Source organism: Ambystoma mexicanum, chromosome 3q (genome assembly GCF_040938575.1).
Source record: "Ambystoma mexicanum isolate Mex_15411 chromosome 3q, UKY_AmexF1_1, whole genome shotgun sequence".
Lineage (NCBI taxonomy): Eukaryota > Metazoa > Chordata > Amphibia > Caudata > Ambystomatidae > Ambystoma > Ambystoma mexicanum.
This window is the reverse complement of record NC_090926.1, coordinates 281,449,007-281,470,707: the sequence shown is the minus strand read 5'-3', so window position 1 is coordinate 281,470,707 and position 21,701 is coordinate 281,449,007. Positions and strand designations below refer to the sequence as shown.

Below are 21,701 nucleotides of genomic sequence, written 5' to 3'. Positions count from 1 at the left end.
CATTCTACCAGCGGCATAGCCTCTTCGACAGACCTTCAAAGAGGTGCTCCCATAAAATCTATTTGTGAAGCAGCAACTTGGTCCTCGCTGCACACCTTTTCAAAAGTTTATAGTCTGGATGCTTCCCAGTCTAAGGAGCTTGCTTTTGGTAAAGCAGTGCTATATTCGGCTATATATTAAAAATCTACTCCCTCCTCCAGAGAGCTTTCTACACTGCTTTGGGAGTCTATCTAAGTGTATCTGAGATGAGGAATACGTTGGAGGACACAATGCATTCGAAGGACAAGTTACTTACCAACTGGTAACGTTCTTTCAACTGGATGTTCCTCCAATGTATTCATCGCCCTCCCATCCTACCCCTCTGTAGATTTTCTGGGTTATTGCCACTTCAACTCTTGCAAGGCTAACACTTGACTACCTACACAACAGAGCAAGAAGGGAAAAACGGAACTGAGGACAACTGGCGCCCACGTGCTACTTGTATACCCGATGACGTCACCTTTGACGGAGGCCTTCAAGGGTCTTCGACTAGACATCGATGCACGGCAGGCACTCTCTGCCGAGAAATATCCAAAACAGCTGAAGCTAGGTGGAATACATCTAAGATGAGGAATACGTTGGATGAACATCCATTCGAAAGAACCTTACCAGTTGGTAAGTCACTTGTTGTTCTCAGCTAAACCAATCGCTGTACTGGGTTGTACTGCCCCCAGCAAATGAAAGTCCCTCCTCTGGCAGCCACCTTCAGATTTTTACTGCATGTTTCAGTGTTGGGAGTCCTCGAGTTTTGCTTTCGATGGGAACGTTTTTAATTGTCAAATATTAGCCAGTGTGCTCTGCTCTCCACCTGCCAACAGTGGGGATCCATTTGTCAGTGAATTTCAGCACCCCTCAAGGGCTAGGATTGTTGAAGTTTCCAGAAGGCCATCGGGCCTACACCGCGCCTTCGACCAAGACGGAGGAGAAAAGGTAAGGAAGATCGCTTTTCAGGCCATGCACCAGATGCGGGCTACGGAACCTGTTTGTAGAGGACAGACCCCTCCAATGCCTCTACTGTCTTCACCCAGAACACAAAGAGTGCGAGATCTGAGACTACTTCGCCAAGAAAACAATGATCGACACAGACTGGCGGCATGGCTGAACACCAAGGTCTCTGTGCCATGCCCCGAAGAGGGTCATGCCCCAGCCAGGACTGGCCAGTTCGTGCAGCATGCTTTAACGTCCTTTGAGGGCACCTGATCCATTGGGGCCCCAGGCCAAGCACCGCAAGTCAGGTTCCATCTGGGTTGCTGTGCAAGCGGGTCCCGCGATGGATGGGGGTGCTATCACGATCCGCCTCAATCGCCAGCCAGCATTCGCGCTCCTCTTCGAAGAGGAAATCGCCCAACTCGGCTAAGCTGCGGGAGAAGCCCGAGAAGCCAAAGTCGGAGGAAAAGGTGACCCACCTGCTCAAGAAGGCCCAGGCAGCTAAGGAAACGTTTTCATCGACGATTGAGCTGGTGGCGGCTGCAATCAGAAAGGCAAGAGGCTGACCCTGTGAAGGTAATCCCCGCAGCGCTCAAGGTGTCGCTGCCTGTAAGGCAAGAAGCCTCCACAGTCACTGTGGCAAAGCCCGCTATCTAGAAGGTTTGTCAGACTCCAAAAACCAAGGAAACTCCTAATACAAATCTGGTCAAAACACGAGGGAGGAAAAGGGCGCACTGACCTCCAGGGTTAAAATTGTCCTAAAGTCCAGCAAAAAAACTAGGGTCTCTAAGGTTGAAGGGTATTAGCACAGCGATGAGAATTTTCCCTAACACTCTGGAAAGGGACAGGAGGATGTATTCAACTCCTGGATTAATCTCCTAATCCAGTTGGTCATACTACGATCAGCATTTTGGTGATTACAGCCTGACCTGTGTTCTATGGTAAAATCAAACCCTTGGGAGGGTGATTGACCACCATAACAATTTTGGATTTTCCCCCTTCATCTGCATTAACCATCTCAAGGGTTGGTGATCTTTCTGAATAATGAAAGTAGAACCATATGAGTATGGCCTAAACTTCTTCACGGACCACACAATGGCAAAACCTTCCCGTTCAATAGTTGCCCACCTTGTCTTGTGGTCCTTCAGTTTCCTACTGATGCAGCAGATGGGGTGTTCCCTGACTTTCTCATCCCGTTGACTCGAAACTGCACATATCCCTGTTAGAAGCATCTGTTTGTACAATGGATTGGTTGTAGTCAGCTCTCTACTGGAGCGTGACGAAGGGCTTTTTTCAGTCTTTCAAAAGCCTTAGTGCATTCCTCATTCAACCTGACCTCCTTGGGGGAATTTGGCCGAGATCACTACATTCAAGTGAGAACCTGTGGTACCGTAGTTCTCTTGAAGTTCCTATAATACACAGAGACCTGGGAGAGCTCTTGCTTGGGTCTGAGTAGTAGGGGTGGCCCAGTCTTTTACAGCTTGTACTTTGCTAGGCAATGGCCTTATTTCACCTCCCACCTCATGTCCAAGGTAGACTAGTTTACTCTGACCAATTTGACATTTACTAGCTTTTATGGTCATATGGGCCTGTTCCAGAGCCTGCAGTACATATCCTAGGTGGTGAAGATGCTCTTCCCAAGTGGGGCTGAACACTGCAATGGCATCCAACTATGCCATGCAGAAGTTCTCTAACCCATTCAGAACTCCATACTCTGAAATGTAGCTTGTGTATTTTTGAGTCCAAAAGGCATAACCTTAAACTGGCAGAGGCCGCCTGGGGTGGAAAATAGTTTTCTCCTTGGCATAGTCTGTCAGGGCGATTTGCCAATAGCCTGAGGTCAGGTCAAATGTACCGAGGAACATGGCTGAACCAAGTTTGTCCACCAGCTCATCTGTCCTGGGTAAAGGATGGGCATCAGTCATGGTGGCTGCATTAAGAGCTCTATAGTACACACAGAATGTCAACTTTGTTTCCTGCTTTTGGTACTAGTACAACTGGACTAGCCCTCTGGATTTGTAGATGGCTCAATAACCCCAACATAAAGCATCTTCTTGGCCTCTTCCTTTAGATGGGATCTTGCATAATCTGACATTCTGTAACCCCTGCTTTTGACAAGGAGACTCACCAGTGAGAATATATTGCTGGCCCGAAGGGGCTAAGTCCTGGTGTCAGTGAGAACAGGGAGGCAAACTGATTCAACAGCCTTGCACTCCTGTTGCAGTGTCAAATCTTAAGAGTTTTACTCCTTCAGTTCTCATGAAGGTTGTCCCCTGAGGTAATCAGGGTGAGGGTCAGTCTCCTCCTCTTGATCAGAGACTAGAAGCAAAGCTCCTAGTTCTGGTCTGGAAACAGAAGTTTGTCTTTGCATGTTGGAAGCCTGTGATGTCATGTGGAATGTTGTGCTGTGAATGAGAAGATGTTTGGTTGAGGGTTCCAAGCCCAGGCAGTTATGAGTTCCTGCCTTGGTGATGGGTGCCAGTGTTATGTTCTATGTAGCTGAAGACGCTGTTAATAAACTTGAAGTAACCTAAACAAACCAAAGAGGTCACTTCATTACATTGGCGACGAGCTGGTCAAAAGAAACACCTGCATGTAAGAAAAAGAAGCAACGCTGTTGAATCTGCTGTGCGGGTGCAGAAAGAAGGAAGATATGATATGGCATTTATAACGCGCCTATACACAAGTGTTTCGAGGCAAGGGAGGGGAAACGGAGGGAAGACTGAGAACGATCCTACTAGGCCAGGTGACCCCGAGATCGCGCAAGTGCAGGGGCCGGAAGGGGAAAAGTGCAGGGGGAGGGGGCAGTGCAGTACATAGGATAACAGTAAAAGAAAAGGAAGCAATAAATAGGAGTGCAAACATCAGGTGTCAAGTGCTAGTAGGGGCTGTAGGGATACAGAAATAGTGCAAGGGTTGTCAGGTGGGCAGTGCAACTGGAAGGGGAGGGCACCTGGGCCCAAGATCAGAGGGTAGCCAGTGCAGTATCTGATACAGAAAGGAGATCAGCCGGGGAGAGGAGGAGAGAAAGCAGAAGCAAAGAGGAAGGTCTTGAGGTGCTTCCGGAACCGGAGTTCAAAAGTTTCAGAGGCAGGGAGGCTGTTCCAGAGGGAGGCCCCAGCCGAAGAAAGATCTACCACCAACTCGCTGCTTAGAGAAGCGACTAACCCTGAGGGAGTTGGAGGCGGTTGAGCAAAGAGCTATTTAGGAAGAGAATTGGAGGTTGTCCCAGGCCCCAGAAGGGCTTGTGGACAATGCAGAGGGTTTTGAACTTAACCGTCCCTGCCACTGGGAGCACGTGCAGTGATTTCAGTCCTGGAGAGATACGATCCCTGTGCTTGAGCCCATGGACTAGTCTCTGTCCTGTTGTGGATGAGTTGCAGAGGGCGGAAAGTGGAGGCAGGCAGACTTAAAGAGGCTGTTGCAATAGTCCAACCTGGAGATAACCAGAGCTCTGGGGGAAGGAAAGGAAGAATACCACTGAGGAGATGCTGCTGGTAGTGTAACTTCTTAGAGACGTCAGATGTGAGGAGAGAAGGAAAGTGTGGAGTCGAAGATGACCCTGAGGTTTTTAGCCTCACAGGTGGGAGCAGGAAGAGGGCTGAGGGAGCACACCTCATAGATGGCGGAAAGACAGAGCAAACACTGCCCCCAAACAAGACCCATCACCCAGGGAATCAGAGGGAGGACTTTTCTCCCTGTAGTACATGAGAACTACATCCCAATCCAGATTTAGGGCAAAGTAGAAAGAAGGGGCAGATAATCCCCCAAAGGGAAAGTTAGCGGGACTGTCTTAGAAGGCACCCATGAGAAGTAAGGTTGCCAGAGACTTTGATGGTGCCAAGAATTTTTAGAGTACCCGAGACTGTTTGGCATCCACTAAATGTAAAGGTGCCGAGTTTATCCTGGGTGGGGCCCAGGGCAACAAAGGATCCCAGTGTCTTGTAATGGGAAGCGCCCAGTTTTACGTGAGCACGAGATTAATGTAGCATTGTGTGGGCCAAAGCTATGGACATGGTAAAAATGGACTGATCACTGTGTTGATCTGCTATGGTGGGTGAAACTGGCCGTGGAGACGGTTGGCGTCAGGAGCGGAGTGGCTCCATAGTCTGTTCCCCAATGGTGACGTCCGCGATTGTGCTGAGGGAGTTGGTGATCTAATCGAACATGTGCCGTGTGACATCGGCTTACAGCGTTCTTAATTGCCTGCTGTTGCACAGTTCAAATTGAAGGCTGAACAAACTTTAGAGTAAGGCACTCTGCACCGTTACTTAGTGTGACCAGGAAGTAAGCAGTTGACTGGTCGCTGCAGGGATCAGAAGCGATCAATGCCAGGAGTTCAAGAGTGGTGTGATGAGGGAGAGGGTCGGAGAGCACACTTAGTAATGTGCAGGAGTGAATGCAAGGTGATGCGCACTCTGACGCATAGTGAAGGAGTCGGACTGCGCTGTGAAGTGAGAGAGCCGGGAAGAGGAAGGGGACTATCAGTTTCAATAGGATATTGGAACAAGGACCGCCAGACCAGGATGATCTCCCATCTACTGCAAGGAGTAAGGGTACCAGACTGGCATGAACATGAAGCATGGCAAGAAGTCAGGTACTGTTTTGACTGCAGGTTATTGGTGAATGCATCCGGGCCGGAACGGGAGATATGGAGAAAATGCCATCCGGCTCTGGATTAATGTGTGCACATATGAAGTGCCCTGCAGTGTCGGGTCAAATGGACACACATGTATCCTTTACATGTACAATGATTTGGCATAAGTTATTTTGTTTGGGCTGCAGGAAGTAATGCAACACTGTAATTTTGCTTTTGGTATCATGAGATAAGCGGAAAAAGTGTGCAAAGTAGTATTGTGGAAGGCATGTTAACTTTCTAGCTTAGCATCAGAGCAAAGGTGTATAGTACGGTGTGGAGATATTTTGAGTTAACCTTTTGAGGCTTTGCAGGGTTATTGTGGTGCACAGCATCCATGGACTTATAGAAGGCAAGGTTATTGGGTTCATATGGGCAGGTAAAGTGCCAGTGTTGGTGAGGAGCTAAGAGTACGGTGGGAGAGAGGGGGTCGCACCTTCCATCTACAGGTGAGAAGTATGGATGATCGTGCGCTCAGATTATAATTATATATATTTGAGGCTTGTGGAATCTGCTTAGATCGCATGCTTTGCATAGGCCGACATCTGGTGGAAGCTGCAGAGTTCTAGTTTTTGAAATTCAAAGGGACGTCGACGGGGTGTGCCAGAAATACTATCCCTAGTGTGACATCCACTGTACCCATGATCCTTCAAATTGTTTCTTTCCGCCATTCTAGACGCACACTTAAGTTCCTCTTTCAGCTGATAGCATTGATTGTTTCTAATTACCAATAGTCGGTGGTATAAGGATAGAAAGAAGAATCTATCGATATACTGACGCAAGTGAACAAGAAAAACAACTGTCAAAAGACTCCCGTGACTGATCCATCTCGGCCTTGGAGGGCCGCTGCAGGCTTCGGCCCAAACAGTAGGGAGAGGGGAGGTCATTGTAGAATGTGTATGCCCCTTTTCTTAATTGCCTAGCTGCCGTGTCAGTCTGTTATGGACAAAAACCCCTGCAATAGAAGATTTCTGTGGGTTGATAAACACCTCGTGTGTAATTTAGGTCTCTAAGACCACATTGAGCGGGCAGGCTCTTCAAGCCCAAGACTTTGAAGCACCGATCTACTAAAGGCTGGCTGGAAGTAGAGGGTGCCTTCAGCAACGCCGCTGTATCCGAAGGCGACGGGGTTGTTAGGCAAAGTTTGTATGCAGTACCCTCTGGGACCACTATACACCACTCAGACTACAGGTATAGGAAACCCAACCTTTGGTATAAGCTTCTATTACAGTTTTTGTAGCCTGTTGAGCAGCCAGGCTCATCTCAAGAGTGGTCAATGGGAGCTGTAGCTGTCCCAGAGGGTACTGCATACATATTTTGCCCAACACTGGTGGCAGGCGGTGAGGATACGTTGTAGAGTTGTTACATTGAGTTTGCTTTACTTTTGTTCAACTAAAAACCTTCACACGGTTAAGCTCAGTTGTAACATGCCAGATATGGATAACTTCAGGCAGGAAGCCCTGATCATTTTAACAGTAGAGCAACTGAAAGAAATGTGTGAAGTCAGGAATCTCCGTTAAAGGAAAAACATTTACTAATTGCAAGATTGTTGAATAATCAAAGTCTGGGTAGTAGGCCTGTCGCACATACTATCCCAGGAAATGTAGAAAATGATTAGGATGAAATTTCAGAGTCTAACTCTAATGTTGTTGAAGAGTCAGTCGTCTTGGGAAGAGAGGCCCTCTTTACCTCAACAGGCCCTTATGCCTCAACCTTTAGCTACAGGGACCCTACCAGGTTTAGTACTGAGTCCAGAATTTGTCTCTCTTGAGTTAGAATTCAAAAGATTGCAACTCCAAGCTGAAAACAAACATCAGGACATCAAACTAAGCGAGAAATGGAAATGCAACATGCTCTTTAAAAGACAAACTTGTCTCTTGAAAATGTTTCTAGGTCTTCCAGTCAGAGACCTCGCATGCCTAAAGAAGCAGCGAGTGTATATATGATAAACTTGATATTTTGATTGGTTGGGTGCTTTTGAATATAACTATGGGATGCAAGGTTTCACAGGGAATCAGTAGATTCTTTAGCTTTTGTCTAGGCTCCCCCAGGTTGCAACTGATGCTGTAATGGAGGTGGGGGAACTTGAAAGATTGCATTATGAAAATGTGAAGCTAGCTTTGATAGCTAGATGTGGCGAAACGCCTTCCCAGTACCTTGAGAGGTTTAGGACCCTTAAAAAGACTGATGTTACCCCTTGGGCTACCTTGGTATGTGAATGTTTGAAAAACCTAGATGGTTGGGTTAAGGGTTACAGAGTGAACTCTTCTGAAGGAGTGAGAAATCGTTTTTTGTTGGAATCTTATTTTTGGTGCCTGCTCTCCTGAGCTGAGGCAGCACTTGGCTGACTAAGGAGATTGATCCCAAGAAGCTAGCAAAAGCTACTGACTTGTGGGTTGCCAACAGGGCCACTCGCACGGATTCTGGGGCCACTCATAAAGGATGAGGGGAAGCAGCACAAGAATGATTACAGAATTTTAAAACCTCCCATCCAAAAGAGGGCCACAAACGTAAGAATGGTAAGCCACATGTGAAACCTGGTCAATCTAGTGAATACTACCAGCTCTCATCCAGTGCAACAATATGACTGTAAGGATACCGGTCAGTGTACAAAGTGAGGTACCTGGGAGAGTCCTGTTGGGAAGGACTTAAAAACTCTTTAGTTTTATCAAGCACCCCCAGGCCTCCCAGTAAAAGGAAGCAGGAGCAGACCAGAAGGGCCAGAGCGCTCATCTTAAATATCTCAGCGGGTTGTTGCAGAAGAACCTATAACTCCCAGTCCACTGGAAGAAAGCAAAGGGGAAACCCAAGGTCTCAGGAAACAAAGGGGGCACTCTTGTGCATCAAACCAGGACATCCCCGAGAGGACAGGGACTACTCCATCAGCTGAGGCTGAGATCCAACCAGAAGAGGTTGAGTCAGCTACTGATGACCAGAGCTGAAAGAAGACCTTCCCCCCTGTTGGAGATCTGGATCATAAAGACCATCCTGAGCTGCAGACTTTGCTTGCAGAAGGTGGCCCATGTAGGGCAAACTTCAGCAGAGGTCAGAGTGTCCTACTCTTGAAGGACTTTGCCGACGGGCAGCTTCCCAGCTTGAAGGGCAAGAGCCAGGGAATCGCAGGTTGTACTGGGAGGATGGCCTCCTCTACATTGAACATATTGAGTCTACCCCGGGAGACTACAGAAGACTTGTAGTGCCCCAGGAGGTGAGACCTCAGTTTCTACAGTTAACCCATGAGATTCCTTTGGCTGGTTACTTAAGCTTTAAGAAGACCAAGGAAAGGATTTCTCTTTATTTCTACTGGTCTAAGATGGGATCTGATGTAGATGCACTCTGTAGAAGCTGTCACACTTGTCAGACATCTGGCAAGAGTCGAGCCAAGAATGTGGCACCTTTGGTGCCTCTCCCAGTGGTGGGAGTCACTTTTGAGAGGATAGGAATCAACATTGTTGGTCCCTTAGACCCTCCAACATCTTCAGGTAACCGATTTATATTGGTTGTGGTAGACCATGCTACCGGGTATCCTGAAGCAATACCTATGAGGACTGTCACAGCTCAGGCCGTGGCTAAGGCCCTACTTGGCATTTTTACCAAAGTAGGTTTTCCTAAGGAGGTTATCTCTGACAAACAGCCTACCATCCCCAGATGGGTTGGTAGAGAGTTTTAACAGAACTATGAAGAGCAAGATGGGTGCTTTGGAACCCCTTAGAAGAAAGTTGGACCTTCTACTGCCATGCCTTCTTTGCTTATAGAGAAGTCCCTCGTGGAGGGGTTGGATTCAGTCCCTTTGAGCTGCTCTATGGTCATCCGATTAGAGGTCCATTGGCCCTAATCAATGAGGGGTTGGAGAGTGCTCCTTCCCACAAGCCAGTGAGAGTCACTGACTGTGTTGGGTCTCAGAGGGAGAATGACGCACATGATCACAGAAGCTTCAGATAACTTGAAAGCAGGTCAGGCTCTGGTGGAGCATTGGCATGACAAGAAGGCCAACGTGGTTGAGTTTATTCAAGACCAGCTAGTTCTGGTTATGGTACCTACAAGGCAGAAGGCCTTACAGCACAAATGGATTGGGCCCTTCCTTCAAGGTTGTGGGGGAAACTTGGAGAGGTCAATTATTTGTGGACTTGAGCAATCCTAAGGAGGCCCCCAGGGTCTTTCACACCAACCCCCTAAAGGCCTATGTCTCTAGACCAGACCTAGGAGCTTTGCTTCTAGCCTCTGATCAGGAGGAGGAGAGCGAGCCTCTACCTGACCTCCTCGGGGGACAACCTTTAGATGGAAATATAGGAGTTACTCTCTTCTGATCTGATACTGGAACAGGAGTGCAAAGCTTGGTTAAATCAGTTTGCCCCTCTGTTTCGCTCTCACCAGGCTTGACCCCTTGGGGCCACCATGAGAATCTCACTGGTGACGGTTTACCTGTAAAAAGCAGAGGTTACAGAATGTCAGACCATGTAAGAACCCACATAAAAGAAGAGGTCAACAAGATGCTAAATTTCGGGTTAATGGAGCCATCTACAAGTCCATGGTCTAGTCCAGTTGTACTAGTACCAAAGGCAGGATCCAAGGAGTTTGAGAATATGTGTGAACTACAGAGCCCTTAATGCAGTGCACCACAACTGATATCCATCTTTTACCTAGGACAGATGAGCTGGTGGACAAACTTGGTTCAGCCAAGTACCTCAGTACATTTGACCTAACCTCAGGCTATTGGCAAATAGCTCTGACAGACCATGCCAGGGAGAACTGCATTTTCAACCCCAGGTGGCCTCTACTAGTTTAAGGTTATGCCTTTTGGACTAAAGAATGCCCCTGCTACATTCCAAAGGATGGTTAATCATGTTCTTAATGGAATGGAGGACTTCTGCATGGCATACATGGATGACATTGCAGTGTTCAGCCCTACTTCCAAGGAATATATTGACCACCTGGGATATGTATTGCAGGCTCTCAAGCAGGCCAATCTGACCATAAAGGTAAGTAAATGTCAAATTGGTCAGAGTAAAGTGGTCTACCTTGGACATGAGATTGGAGGAGGTGAAATCGGGCCATTACCAAGCAAAGCACAAGCTGTGCAGGTCTGGGCCACCCCTACTACTCCAACCCAAGTGAGAGCCTTCTTAGATCTCACAGGTTACCATAGGAGCTTCATTGAGAACTGAGTCCATAGCTTCTCCCTTGAATGTGATCTCCTCACCCAAATTACCCAAGAAGGTCAGATGGAATGAGTGCACTAAGGCGTTTGACGGACTTAAAGCCCTTTGTCAAGCTCCAGTCTTAAGAGCTCTTGACTACAACCAACCCTTTATTGTACAGACAGATGCTTCCAATACAGGTATAGGTGCAGTTCTGAGTCAGCTGGATGAGAAAGGCATGGAACACCCAATCTGCTTCATCAGTGGGAAAATGAGACAAGGTGGGCAACCATAGAACGTGGGTGTTTTGCCATTGTGTGGTATTTGGAGAAGTTGAGACCATACTTGTATGGATCTACTTTTGTGATTCAGACCATCAGCCCTTGAGATGTTTAATGCAGATGAAGGGGGAGAATCCTAAATTGTTAAGATGGTCAATCAGGCTACAGGGGTTTGATTTTACCATTGAACACAGATCTGGGTGTAATCACCAAAATGCTGATGGTCTCTCCAGAAAGAATGATCGACTGGAGTAAGGAGATACATCCAGGGGTGGATTAAATCCTCCTGTCCCTTAGTCTGTGGGGGACAAGTGTTTGGGAGAATTCTCAGAAATGTGCGAATTCCCTCCACCTTATAGAACCCCAGCAACTTGGCTGGATTTTGAGGACTTGATTTTTTTAACCTAGAGTGTGACCCTTTTTTCCCCACTCTCGCATATATTTTCATTCGATTGTGTACACAGATTCTTTTGGTGGTTGGAGTCCGACAAACTCCATAGGCATCATCTTTTAGTGTCTCAAAGCACCTTCAGTGTAGTGACACAGGGAAGTCTTCCAGATTTCCTAAAGGTTTAACTACCTTCTCTGGGATAAACTGTTTCCCAGAGCAGTAAAGTGAAATTGACTTTACTTACCATTGTAACTTTCTAGACCCAGCACACACTATCTTAGAATAGTGCTGGAGGGGTTACCTAGTATCCACTTTACCTAGCTTCTCATGTAACATTTTTTGTTACCCTTTTCACACTGAATGGCTGGTGGCAGTGATTTTGTTTGAAGTACCATGATTTGCATTTACTGCAGGCCGCATTCGCAGCTACAGTAAAGCACCCACGGGAGCTATCTTTGTCAAAATGGCCCCAGTCTTCTTTTTTTGCCATTTCTTTGTGGAAAGGTTCTTCTTGAGATTTACTCTGTACACCAAACCAGTTTTGGTCTCTCTGTTCATTTTGCCTTAGGCGGGATTCATGAGTGAAACCTGGTGTCTGGGGTAGGCAGGAAGTGAGGGAGGTGCCCGAAACTCCCTGTGCTTAGTCTCCTAGGAGACCCAAATGCAATCTGTAGTGGCTGGCTGGCCGGCTGACTGTCCGGCAAGGACAGCCACTCTGCTGGGTGACCGACAGCTAGGCTGGAATGAATGGGAGAGAACTGAATAAAAGGCAAGTCTTTTGGCTTGGAAGGCCGAGTCGACCACTGAACGAAGGAACCAAAGAAGAACTTGAAGAGGACGCCTGCTGCAACTCCTGGACTGTTGGTTTGCCCGGTGAAGCCATGCTGCAGTGCCGAAACGCCAAGTTCACCTCGACCGAGAGGCCCCTGCACGGACGACTTCTCCCCTTGAGTTGGTGGGGCCAATCAACTCCAAAGTAAGCCACCTGGACATCTATCTCAGAGCTGGTTGAATTTCCAGAGTAGCTGCTGGAAACAGTATAGCCAGGGAGAGGAGCACCAGATTGTGTGCCTTGCTTTTAAGCTGGCCTAGAGCTTCTGGAAGATCCTCCAGGCTCCCAAGAAGCCTGATTGAGCCAGAGCTCCCTCAACAGAGTGGGGGACCCCAGAAGCAAGGAAAGTCCATCTCGACAGCCGGGAACCGCAGTGTTGCTATTTGCATTAGACGTGAGGAGCTGAAACACGGAACGGCCACTGAAATTTGAGTTTGCCGGTTGTACGTTTTAATCGTCCCAGTGCACTGCAGGAGTCCCCCCTTTTCTCCCCACGACTAAGGCCCGGGAACATTGAGATCTCTAGAGCTGCACAGGAACAGAAGTCATCAGCTGCATCTTTATTCATTTCTAAGGTACTGTAAAAAGTCTTGAGAGAACTTACCTCTTACTGTAGAGTGCTTGCAACTTCTACAACTCGCAAGTCTAATCAGCTTGTGGCCCTACATTTGCTTCTTTTAATCAGAGACTCCTAAGAACTTGTGTGAAGACTTTTCCATTTCCTTACCAGAAACTCGTCCCCATTACGGGTGACTAGTGAGCCCTAAATGACGTCTACTTGGTTATTCAGGCCTGGGTGACGCAACGCGAATTGTGCCTTAATGACGACGAGACAGAACTCCTCAACCTGGGCTCCCACCAACGTCTCAAACTTGACCCATCCAAGTCATTCATTATTGATGGTGGTAACGTCATTAAGGTCTTTAAGGATACCAAAACTCTAGGTATCTACCTGACTCCACACTACCTTTGTGTAGACAAACCAATGATGTCCCCTCAGCTTCTGCCCAAACTTGTAAACTTATTACTGCCTGTACACCATTCTTGTCTACCCCCAATTGTACTATTCTGGCTAGAACACTTATGCCTAAGATTACTGTAGCGCCTTTTACCTAGGGACTAGCCAATCTAACCTCAAACTCCAAGTCACTCAGAACAATGCTATTAGAGCAGCATTAAACATACCTAGAAACCACCACATCTCTAACCAGACACAATCTTCACTGGCTACATGGTAAGCACAGAATCTCTTTGAAAACATTGGCCCTGACTCACAAGTGCATGAATAACCAGGCCCCTATTTACCTAGCCAACCGACTCTCACCTACTCGGCCAATAGTCTAGCCCTTCCTAGATTTAAATTTAAAAAAAGCTTCCCTGCACTTAACATCTGAGACACCCAACATCATACAACACACACTGCCTTGCAGTAGCTCACTTTTGCACGCTGCTGTATAATTCGCGTGCACAGAATGCCTGTATTCCCCATTGCATATCTTTTGTAAGTAGATAACTTTTCCCATGTGAACCTCCTGTCATGTGAACCTTCCATATTTTTCAATTTTCACTTGTTAGAGGAATTGGTGTATAGCCTCCGTGCCTGTACATGCTTGTATTATATATTGCATATATTCTTGCCAGACTGTAGGTCTACCCGCATGTGTATGGTCAGTGGGTACAGCCATCTATTGATCGATGTAATTGTAACATTGCCTCCTAAAATGTGCGCCCAGATGCCCTAGGGCCCGACGTGCTATACAAATAAACTGCTTCATCCTATCCAAGACTTTTGCCCATTGACTTTGGCTTAGCCTATTGAATTGTATGACTCTTCATGAAGGATCCAAAAGTATTTGCCTGCTTAAGAATATTTGTGGTCTCTTGTTTTAATAACCTTTTCCTTTTGCCATCTTCCAAGAGTATTCTAAATGCCAACAGTAAGATATTAATGTCCCCAGCACCCTAGTTATTGAAGTCACCTGTGGGTGTAGGTTGTCTCTGGGCCATCCCAAAAGGGTCTTTACTGAATTTAGAAACTAAGAGTACAGTATTGAAGTGCATTTGTGTGTTACTATTGTATTGCTCCCTTCTGAAGAAGGCTTAATAAAAAAACCTTGGGTGGAAGTTTATTTGAATAACTGTAAATCTCTAACTCCACTACAGCTCACATTGACCCCTCTTGAGATAAGCCTGGTTGCTCAACACGCTACAAAAACTGTGTAGTACAAGCTTATACCAAAGGTTGGCTTTCCTATACCTGTAGTCAGTGGTGTGTAGTGGTACCAGAGGGTACTGCATACAAACATTGCCTAACAGGGGTAGGTCCGGTTACCCAAGCGCAGGCCCCAAACCCCGGAAGACAGGCCAGCGGCCTTGTTATGGGCACAACACCCGGCAGCGGAAGCGCCATCACTTCATCCTCCACTAAGAACACAACCGAGACTCGACACACGTGTCGAAAGCAAAGCACAGCGTCTAGGGGAGGTCTGTGGAATCCCTGTCCTCTGGACACTCGATAGAGTTCAATACATGACCGGCCTGGCCGTTGAAAGGACGGTACAGACATCGCGCAAAAAAAACACGCTGAGTGCCGATCGTCCACAGGCAAGGCTCTGGATGAGCCCACACCCAAAAGACATTCTCCGTCTAGTTGGATACAAAACCCTATACAATTAGGGAAACGCACTTCAGGGGACCAGGGTAAAGCGAGGGGGTCCAAGAAGTCTTCCAAGACCCCTCATAGGGAGAAAGCCTCTAAAACCCCTCATGGCAGAAATCCAAGGATGTTAGGCCCTAAGAACCATTGGGTCATGATTGTCTGCTACCCTGAAAAAGGCTCATCCTTCTACCTTGCTTCGTTCCACAGATCAGGATTATAAGGGCTCACTGCTCAACCATTGGTCATCCCCAGTTCTGCCCAATGGTGATCTGACGGCCAACTTCTATGAAAAAGGCCCTGACTATTTCAAAAGTTCCCACTCCACTCGCACCTCCCTCCTCCTCCCTCCCCCCCCACACTAAGTACAGCACCCCCTGTTCAATCTGCTCAACCCCCTGCGAAGAGGTCTCGCCCCGACAATCCAGTGCAAGACCGTGTCATTGATCTCTATGACCCGGATTTCGACCATGAAGACCTCTCTATTCAAGATGTAGTACTCTTATTACAGGGATGAGGACCCTGAGACAAATATGTATGTTATGGATTTGCCTGTTAATCAGGACACCTGGTCATGGTTTCACCCATTGACGACCATTCCAGTCCCCTTTCCTCCATACTGCATGTGCGTCCCTTCCAAGGGACGGGAGATGGAACCTTTTTCACCAGAACAAACCTTTTTCCCCCCCTTTAAATTTAGAGGAGCGTGGGGGTATGTGGCCCAGAGAGCATGCGCTGCCCTGACTCTGCCCTCCAGCGCCACACCTCAGTCCCCATTGACGCATCGACAAATGATTTAACATTGCCTAATGACACCAGTGTTAGGGGGGAGGTTGTTGGGGCGAATGTAGGTAAGGGGACTATGGACTAAGTGTGTTGGTCACAACGGTGAGTAACTTATAATTACTCTTCTCCCCTTTCCTCCATACTGCATGGCCAATTAAAACTGAATGTAGCCTCAGGGTGGAGAGGAGACCCTCCCTAAGCAAATAGGTTCCTGAGAACCACCTTTCAGCCACGTCAGATCTAGAGCCGGCATCCAAACAGTAATACTTGCAGAAAGCCGAGGGAGTGGCCGCCCTTCTTATGACTTGCCAAGGGACATGGCGCTGGAATGTGATGGCTGTTGCCTTGGCCCCGACTGTGGGCGTGCATGTGGGCTGGAAGCGGCTTGTGCTGGCCCTCGTACGCCTCTTTGATGGCAGAGACCATCCAGTGGGATATGGAAGCCTCAGAGGCCTGGTCTTGAGCCTCCGAAAGTGACGAACAAGGCGTCCGATTTGCTGAAGCCGTTGTCCTGTTCAAGTAAACTTTCAGGGCACGCCTGATGTCCAGGCAGTGCAGCACTGTGCTTCGTCCTTTGGGTCGGCAAAAAACGTAGGAAGGGCAATTTCCTCGTTCAAATGGGAAGTGGACGGCACCTTGGGCAGGAATGCTGGTGTGTCCACCGGACGATTTGTCCTTGTGAAAGGTAGTATATGGTCCTGAGGTGACAAGTGCCTGGATTTCGCTGACTCTACGAGCCGAGGTGATTCCGACTAAGAAGGCCGTCTTGATGGTGACCAGCCTGATGTCCGCGGACGCTATTGGCTGGAACGGTTTGTGCGCCAGGACGCCCAAGACAATGCTGACGTCCCACACAGGGTGCTGGGGTAGAGCCTTGCAAGCCCCGTTGAATGTTTCTTGACGATATGATTGGAGTTCCTGTAAGCTCTGCAAGTGTCAACCTGCATGCCAGAGTGGGCACGGTGCGCTGAGAAGGAAAGTGGATCGATGTCTTTGGAGTCTGCCCAGTGGCAGAATCTGGTCCATTTGTTTGTATACTGGGCCCTGGTAGCCTTGCTCATTGCACCCTGCATGATTTCCAGATTACCGTGCGAGAGGCTGAGGTGCCGCAGCGTTACCTGCTCAGGGACCATGCTGTGAGGGCTAGTTTCTGTGGTGTGGGTGTGGATGACCTTGCACCCCCAACCCCACCCTGCTGCACCAGAAGATGTGCTGGGCCTGTCGGGAGATGAATCGGGGGCATCTCAGAGTCTGAGCCGGTCTGAAAACCATGGCCTGGCAGGCCACAATGGAGCTATCAGAATGAGTTGGCGAGACTACTTTATCTTGCAAATTATTCTGTGAATCAGCGGAGTGGGTGGAAAGGCTTATGCCCTCATACCGTTCCGCTGAAGCCGAAATGCGTCGGCCAGGTAGCTGGGACCCTATTCCTGCCAGGAGGCTAACATGTTGTGCCAGGTGGCAGAGATCCACCTGGGGATGACCCCACTTGTTGGTCTCCTGAATAACAAGGTTGTTTAGCTGCCACTCATAATTGTCCGCTCCCTGCCTGCTGAGCCTGTTCGCCTCAGCGTTGGAGTCCCCCGGGCGATGACTGCCGTGAGGTAGATGACGTTTTCCAGGGCCCAGTCCCACATGCTGATTGCCAGTCTGCACAGAGTACGGGATATGGTGCCTCCCTGCTTGTTGACCTAGTACATTCTGGTTGAGTTGTTTGTCTGGATGAGGACAACCTTGCCCCTGAGAAGTGGTAGGAATGCCCTGAGCGCTAGCCAGATGCCGTTCAGCTCTAGCCAATTGATGTAGTCCTGTCGAGTCAGGTGCTGGGACAGAGACCGTCCAAGGTGGCTCCCCAGCCCTTGAGTGAGGAATCCATGGTGACAGTGGCCTGTGGGGTGGGAGACTGGAAGGGCTTGCCTGTCCTTGGACAGTCCCTGGACCACCATGTTAGGTCTGGGTGGAGAGATGGAGGAACGTTGATCTCTGAGAGCCCCGCTCCTGGTTCCATGAGGCCACGAAGTGCAGCTGAATCCTCATCCTCCGTATTGTGTGCGGAACAGCTAATAGGACCGCGCCAATAGACCCAGGAGATGTTGGCACCACCATGCCGAGGTCGCCTCTGCTGAGGAAGTGGTTGGTGGCCCTCCTGATGGCCGAGATCTTGTCCTCTTACGGATATGCCTTCTCAGAGCATGTGTCCCAGTTGAGGCCCAAAAATGTCAGTCTGCATGGGCTGCAGCTGAGACTTCTTGAGCTTGAGCGAGAAACCCAGATCGTGCAGCGTGTTCATAAGGGCATGGGAAGAGTGGTGAACCAGTTCCGGAGATGTAGCCCTGACAAGCCAGTCGTCGAGGTACGGGTAGATGTGGGGGCCCTGCGCTCTGAGGGGAGCCACCATATATTCGTGAGCATGGTAAAGACCCTGGGGCTGAGTTGAGGCCAAAAGGAAGGACCTTATTTTGAAAATGGTAGCCCATAATCCTGAACCATAGGGAAGAACGATGGGCCTGCCAAATCGGGACGTGTAGGTATGCGTCCTTCAGATCCAGGGAGCACTTCAGTCTCCCTTGCAGTGTTTCCGCTATAAAAGCTGGCCTAACCATCTTGAATTTTTGCAGGGGCAAGGAGAGGTTGAGGGTGGAAAGGTCCAGCACAACACTCGGGCCCGCCTGGCGGTTCTACCGAATGGCACAAATTCTGTAGCCATAAGCCCAAGCCTCGCTGTGAGGATGGGACTTTCTCCACTGCCTGGCTCTCTACGAGCGACCAGATCTCCGAGTTGCTGTCCCAACCTGTGGGAGGGGAGGGGAGGGGGGAGGAGATGCTTGGCTATAGAGGCGGTACCCCGTGGATACTACGGAGAGGATCCAAGGGTCTGTGAAATTCTGGCACAAGAAATGTGCTTGGAGCTAGCCTACCCCCCACTGGAGACATGTGGACCCAAAGGGACGGGGGTCATGCCTTCTTTCCCTCTGAGGCTGTTGCGGAGGGGGGCTGAAAAAAGACATTACTAAACCCCCCTTGCACCCATCTTTATTTTGTTGCTTGCGCAGGTTCTGGGGCAGCGAGCGGTCCGGCTGCCTGGATCTCTGTTCCTGGAAGCCGTGGAACACTCCGTAGGTACGACCCCTGTTGGAGCGCTGCTGAGATTGGGTGTACAATTCGGGCGAGGTCTGTTGGGATGGATAAAGACTTGACCGTTTGTGAGCCGTTTTCTTTTTGTCCAGCTCTTCGTCCGTGGAGGAGTGGGAGAGGCGCCCCCCCTCCTCAAACGAAGATATAATATGCATTTCTGGACGTCAGGGTTGAATTTTGTTGCCTGGAGCCATGCTGTCCTTGTGTCCGTGGTGATACAGATGGCACGGCCAGAGGTATCGATATGGGCCACGGTGGATTCCATGAGTTTGTGCGCCACCAGCTTGGCCTCGGCCAGCCCCTCCTTAAAGTGTGATTGGCTCGGAGTAGGGAGCTCTGGGAGGAAGTCCGCAATTTCCCGCCATAACCTTTGGTTGGCAGCAGCCAGCGTGGCATCTGTGTTGGCCTGACGAAGATGCAAGGACGCGTTGGAATTGAGCTTCTTCCCGTACGCCTCCAAGATCATCTCCTTGCCTAGCAGCGCCGCAGAGGAGGCGGCTGAGGACGACTGGGGCCTGTGGAGTATAGTGATGCCGCAGCGATTGCAGAGGAGTGTGGTTTAGGATGGGCCGAGAGCAAGTGTATTCCCCTCCATCTGGCTGTACTTGGCGTCCAGGCATCGATTGACTGGTTGGGCCGAGTGGGGCTTGAGCCAACACTTCTTGGCCAGGGAGACTACATTGGTCTGCCAAGGAATCCCCGTCTTGGCAGAAGGGTGTCGCGTGAGACTTCAGCCAGAACCCCCTCTGCCGGCTGCTCATCTTTAGGCTGTGGGAGGCCCAGATACTCTGCCAGCCCGGCAAGACGTTCGTAGAAGGCCCTGTCGAGGAAGACCTATCCGGGTGGTCCTTCTCTGTATCCTGTGAGGGGAAGGAGGCACCGCTAGCATTGTGGGGTTGGGGGGGTCTTCCCTGATGGCATCTTTGAGGATAACCCCCATTCGAGTTGACTTAATGAGGCCGAGCAACCTCTCGAAGAATCCCTCCTCACTGGCTGAAGAGGAGGCAGGGGGTGCTGACTGTGTAGCTGGGAGCTGCTGGAGCCGCTGCGTACCCTGCCCATATGGACGCAGTGGGAAGCTACCCTGCGAAAATGAGGGATAGGCTGTAGACCACATCCATGGTTGCTGCCAGTCCCACCTAACACTCGTTTGCCGAATTCCTGGAATGACGTTGGATGGGTGCCTCTTTCTGGTGTGGCCGCCATCTTGTTGAGCTGCCTGCAAGGTGTTGCTCAGCCCGCTGGGCCCAGCCTCCTCTAAGACACTTGCGTGTGGATCACGAGGTCTACCCTGCTCCTCGGGCATAGTGCCGGTAGGTGTGACGCCCTCGACCCGAGGTTCGGTAGACCTGCGTTTAGGCGCACCCTCGGTCATATTACCAGTACAAGGGCCAAGCCCCTCGGATGACAATCCGGTACAAGGACCTTCCGGTCCCTCAACACTACCACCGAGCGGATCCAAGGATCCCGAAGCTGCAGCAGCCTCGGTGCACGTGCTGGTACAAGGACCTGACCGGTCCCTCCCGGGAGAGTCCCTAGGAAGGAGTCACCTTTGCAGGGTGAGATGGAGAATATTGGGCTTGGCTCAGTGTTTCACAAAGTTCTTGATGTCCTCTGGAGGTGAATTCTGGAAGAGTTCCCTCCCTGGCTAGTCTGTTCTTCAGTGCTTTCGAGGACAGAACATTTTACCTACAGTACTATTTCAGGAGTGCATTTTGATGCTGAACTTTCAGTTTAGGTAAGCGGTCATCATCCACTAGGTGGCGAACTATGCACAGCATTTGATAAAACAGATGCACAAGCTTCAGCAAGACTACTGCTTGTCAGTCACATTTTTCTTCCCACATCGCCAGTGCTGCTCCCAGATTGTATGTGGAGGTCGGCATGAGGAGACAAGCCTGCACTAGAGCTCCAAGCTCCCCACATATGTCCAGGGTAAAATTCTCAATTTACAAGTTGTCAGTGTTGTGCGTACATGTCTCTATAATCTAGGAGCTAACGCAGAAATCAAAATTCTGTGTCTCCCGACACCTAACTTAACTTTTCGATGGGCAAGAGCAGATGCTCACTTTGGCCAGGCGGTTCTACAAAATTTGTTTCCAGGATAGGTCAAATCATCCACCATTGATCATTATTTCTGCATTATTTCTCAGAAGTATGGATACTGAATGTAATCTACTAATTTTAGGAGTATGCCATTTACTTGCTGTAGTGACTACTCTGCTCTTAGTTCCCTTTCATCTGTATGCTAACCATTATCATGGTCACTAGCCGTCAGGTTGTATAGGTGGTTGATTAGGGCTCGTGGGCATATGAAGGGGTTCTTCATTTTATCTATTTTGCCTGCTTCTGAAATGCTCGACTCCATCCTGTTGCATCCCTGTAAAACCTGCTTCCCAGATGTGTTCGAACAAGGACTGTGTAATAGGTGTACAGTAGCCACAACCGTTGAGTAAAATTATATCATTTCTAGACTTTAGTGTTACTTGGTTGGTGAATTGTTTTAAAACATGTGTATACACTCCAGGCCCCCACTATGCTGTTCACATGCCCCCCTTCCAGTGCAGGTTTTAACCACATTTCATTTGCTTGCAGGCACTTCTGCTAAGTTCTGCAAGCCGGAAAACCCAGAAAAAGAAGAAAAAGAAGGTATGTCCATTAATGAAGATCATAGATTGCCGTAGCAGGACCAGTAAGGTCTAAGTGGGATTGGCTTGTGTGAGTTTAAATGCATTTTATATAACAAAATTTACTGACAAAACAATGATGCAGGGATTACTGTGGGAACAGCAGACTTGAGTAAATAGAGTACACAGGCAATCACGCCCCTACAGTTAATCTTCAATTGCAGTGTCCTCTGCCAAACTATATCAGTTCTTG

General features: G+C 49.0%; 1 protein-coding gene across 1 annotated transcript in view; it reads left to right on the top strand.

The window, feature by feature from the left end:
• PA2G4 (proliferation-associated 2G4) overlaps positions 1 to 21,701 on the top strand; it is a 164,896-nt gene that overhangs the window by 134,210 nt on the left and 8,985 nt on the right. The window contains exon 12 of the mRNA XM_069653769.1: positions 21,417 to 21,470. Coding sequence (XP_069509870.1) covers positions 21,417 to 21,470 — 54 coding nt within the window. The remainder of the gene's footprint in view (positions 1 to 21,416; positions 21,471 to 21,701) is intronic.